Below are 4,709 nucleotides of genomic sequence, written 5' to 3' on the forward strand. Positions count from 1 at the left end.
ACTTGTGTTGCAAATACTGTAAAACTCTTAATAAAAACTTCTAAAAGAGGGTGGTTGGCGGGTGCTCTGGTGTGGTTTGCTCCTTCTTTCCTATCAAACATCTATCGTCCTGATCTCTCCTCTTTTTTAAAATGTTTGTTACTCTCTTGTAACACCTCTACTCTTCGGACACTTATATGACCTTATTGTGTTGCAAGTGCCGTAAAACTCTTACTTAGACTATAAAAAACTTGTGAAAACTTTTCAGCCTTGAAGTGTCTGAGCTGTACCCCAACAAGTATATTCAGCTGGATGACAAGCGACTGTACGTTCTGAACACACTGTTCAACATACCAGGTGAGATAGTCTGTACATTCTGAACACACTGTTCAACATACCCGGTGAGATAGTCTGTACATTCTGAACACACTGTTCAACATACCAGGTGAGATAGTCTGTACGTTCTGAACACACTGTTCAACATACCAGGTGAGATAGTCTGTACATTCTGAACACACTGTTCAACATACCAGGTGAGATAGTCTTGCCTCTCTAAACTGTCCCCGCGGTTTTCTGCACCCCACATAATTTAGCAAAATTTGATCATTTTTTGCATAGTTTCTGATTATTTTCCTGTATCATTCTTTGTTAAAATTAACAGAATCGCATAATTTCACATTTTTATGCTCAGTTTGCGTAATTTCATTATTTTTTTTGGCAGAAAACCGCGGGGACAGTCTAAAGTTTGTGTCTGTAGTCATTTGCTGACTTACCCACTTTTCACTTGCCAGAATGGTAGAACAAAAGAGATGATTAGGAAGTGTTAGTTAAGATAATATAAGATACATCTTTATTGTCCAGATCCTGGCTCCTTTGTTTGGCATTTCACCACATGTATACACACACACACACACACACACACACACACACACACACACACACACACACACTCACACAAACAGTCACGCAGGCTTACAGTCATATGCATAATATAAATGAGCAGCAATATAAACAATAATAAACTTAAGCTAGCTATATACTCAATGTTATTCCGATGCATGCTCTAAGGCCATATATATGAATACTTATACAAGATGGCTAAGATGGAAGAATTTTGATGGATGATGGTTGATGGTGGTGGAATGTTAAAGAATGTTGTAGAAAAAGAGACAAAAGAAAAAAAAAGAAGTGTCAAAGACTAGCTATGAAAGGAATTTCCCCTACATGTAGTAGGAAGTGTTTATTGTGTAGAATTTGCTGCTTTCTCTGTGTGCTTTCAATTAGAGAGCAGCAGCAAAAAACCTTTGTGCGAGTCAAACAAATTGTTCTATTTTGCTGGAGAAATATTCTCCTCCACGGATGAATTGGTCATCGTCAGACATTGGATTGACAGACAAGCTATTACCTCACTTGGTCGCTTTTAAGCACAAGGGGCTATCCCGAAAAATGCTGTTTTGAGAAAATCGAAAGTAAAGTTTTTGCCCCTTATTCAGTTTCTTTAAAAGACAAGGAGAGTTTTCTCTATAACCCAACAAATATACTCACCAATGAAACCATACTTCTCCTATAGGTAGGGCAATGCCCACTTTTGGTGAAGCTCAAGATTTCTGGAAACCCCCGAAATCTGGGTTAGCCCGCTTGTCTTTAAGAGCAACCAATTAAAAAGCAGTAAGTGTCTATTGAGCTTTAAAATTTCCTGACCTTGAATGCATGAACAAAAAAGCAGAATAAAGCTCTTTGAGAGTTATGACCTACCATACTCTTTCTCACCAGTTGTTTATTTTCTTTTTACTTTGCAGAGACGTACATGCTGGCTTGTGTCATTGATTTCTTTGCCAACAACAAAGACTACACAAAGTAAGTTTTTATTTCACCCATTAAACGACATTCTTTTCTGGAAAAGAAAGTGTGCTTTTACATTTCTGGGGTATAAGTATAGCTCTTTGGCGGGTGCTCTGGTGTGGTTTGCTCCTTCTTTCCTGTTGAACATCTATCACCCTTATCTCCCCTTCTTCTTTTTTATGTTTGTTACTCTCTTGTAACACCTCTAATCTTCTGGCGCTCATATCACCTTATGCAGTTGCGAGCACCGAAAAACCTCTATTAAAACTAAAAAAGATCCAGAACTTACAGATGTTGGTGGGGCCCCTCCTACTGGTGTTCTAGTAGATCTCGATTTGCCGATGTTGCTTCTCTCGGCTCCAGCTAGTGGGTGGTAATTAGTTTACTTGCGCCTTGGTGATTGTTAGTTTACTCGCTCCTTGCCTGAAGTCTCGTGAGGTGTCCGTCACGTGAGGTGTCCGTTAGGCCTACGTCACAATGACTATTCTATCTAAAGGTGCGTTCACTCTACATGTCCTTTTCTAAAGGTGGGTTCACTCTACATGTCCTTTTCTAAAGGTGCGTTCACTCTACATGTCCTATTCTAAAGGTGCGTTCACTCTACATGTCCTATTCTAAAGGTGCGTTCACTCTACATGTCCAAAGGTACGCTTTCACCACAGGAGGTAGCCCATACTTAGAAAAATACACGCTGGGACGACGTGTTGGAACCATTTTTATGATACAAATAGATTGTCGTAAAAATGTAACATTTCTTTTGAAGTGTTTACAGAGAGTGGGTGTTTGGCGGGGGCTCTGGTGTGGTTTGCTCCTTCTTTCCTACCCAACCTCTATCGTCCTGATCTCTCCTCCTTTTTATTGTGTTTGTTACTCTCTTGTAAGACCGCTAATCTTCCGCACTTATAATATGACCTTATTGTGTTGCAAGTGCCGTAAAACTCTTACTAAAACTAAAAGTTTACGGAGACTTTTCTCTTTTCTCTTTACTTCAGAACAAAAACCGGTGTTACGCGCGGCAGTCTTCATATGTCGTACAAGTCCATTTTTCAAGATGTTCGTGGTGCAATGGACTGGCTTCATCTGCATGTAAGTGAATTTTCCTGCACTGTAAAGTGTACTGTTCTGTTCTCAGAGATATTAGCGCGCACAACCTGCAACTTGCGCGCGCAACTATTGCCATTTTCGCGAATTCCCAAACTTTAGCCAATTTTCCACAAAAGTAGACATTCACATTTAACTTTTGATTTTGATCTAACAAAACTCACTTTGGTTTCTTTGATTGCAATGAGCATACCAACAATGTATTCCAATAATTCCATGACATTTTTTTTTGCTATACACATCTTGCAACTTTTCTTGCTACTTTTGCTAATTTTTCTTGCAACTTTTTTTGCAAATTTTGCTATTTTCAAATGGAACTTTCTCTGAGGACAGACTGTTATCTACGTCTTCATCTGGGGGTTGCGGGTGTTTTTGTTTTCTTTATAATTTTTTTTTTCTTGTCGATCAGTTTAAACTGCAGTAAAAGAAATACAAAACACCATTAAATACAAAACTGCCGTTCTCTGTTTTAAATGTATAAATGATAGTGCACCTTTTTATCTTAAAACATTCCTGGAATTTTATAGTCCACCTAGAGCCCTTAGATCAGCCTCTGACAATCTAATTCTTAAAACTCGAAAACAAAATTACAAAACATACGGCGAGCGTTCCTTTTTGTTCTTTGGTCCCCAGGTATGGAACGAAATCCCATATAAAATAAGATCTGCCCCAACAATTTCCATTTTCAAAAATCAGCTGAAGCATTTTTTATTCACAAAAGCATACCTGTCATAATGAAGTACTGTGATATATATGCATGTGTATGCCAGACTGTGAGACTGAAGAAATAGCGAGTGAGAAGGAGAGAGAGAAAGGAGAGAGATAGCGAGAGAGGGAGAGAGAAAGAGAGAGAGATAGAAGGAGAGGGAGAAAGAGAGAGAGAGAGAGAGAGAGAACGGAAATGTTTTTCTATGTGTATAGAATTAATGTTTTAATGAATGTTTCTAGTTACTCACGTTTCAACTTTATTTTGACTGTTCGTGAATTTTTATTGCATTGTATATTTTTAGTGAACACATTTTCAACCTCACTGCGAGACTGTTTTTCTGGTATAAAATTTTACACATATGCATTTATATTATATGTATAATACTTTGTTTTACGTACACATTTGTTTCGATTAATTTTTAAGATGTGATGTCTTTTTCATTGTAATGCGCATTGAGCATCTTTTAGGAAATGGAAATGCGCAGTATAAATGATATTTATTATTATTATTATTAAAGGTTGAGATGTTTTGGGGGGTTTTTTAAAGTGGAAATTAGTACCTGTTTCCTTCAGATGGTGTTTGCTCTATTAGGGGAATAGTCATATTTCATACAGCATGTTAAAACTCAGACACACACACACATACACAAACACACACACACACACTCTCACACACTCACACACACACACACTCTCACACACACACACACACACATACTCTCACACACACTTTCACACACACACACACACACCCACACTCACACACACAGGCGGGTGGTTGGCGGGTGCTCTGGTGTGGTTTGCTCCTTCTTTCCTATAAAAAATCTTTCGTCCTTATCTCTCCTCGTTCTTTTTTATGTTTGTTACTCTCTTGTAACACCTCTAATCTGGCGCTCATATGACCTTATGCAGTTGCAAGTGCCGTAAAACTCTTACTAAAACAAATAATACATGCACACACACACACACACACACACACACACACACACACACACACACACACACACACACACACACACACACACATACACACACACCCACACATACACACACACACACCCACCCACTCACACACACAC

The 4,709-nt window shown here is 38.6% G+C and overlaps 1 protein-coding gene across 2 annotated transcripts in view; it reads left to right on the top strand.

Annotated features, from left to right (window-relative positions):
• Positions 1-4,709, top strand: part of LOC101860099 (cytosolic purine 5'-nucleotidase) — a 34,363-nt gene that overhangs the window by 13,312 nt on the left and 16,342 nt on the right. For both annotated transcript variants that reach the window (XM_035969899.1, XM_005098789.3), the window contains exons 8-9: positions 1,779-1,836; positions 2,814-2,907. In XM_035969899.1, the coding sequence (XP_035825792.1) occupies positions 1,779-1,836; positions 2,814-2,907 (152 nt within the window). The remainder of the gene's footprint in view (positions 1-1,778; positions 1,837-2,813; positions 2,908-4,709) is intronic.

This window comes from Aplysia californica, unplaced genomic scaffold, assembly GCF_000002075.1.
Source record: "Aplysia californica isolate F4 #8 unplaced genomic scaffold, AplCal3.0 scaffold00193, whole genome shotgun sequence".
NCBI classification, from domain to species: Eukaryota; Metazoa; Mollusca; class Gastropoda; order Aplysiida; family Aplysiidae; genus Aplysia; species Aplysia californica.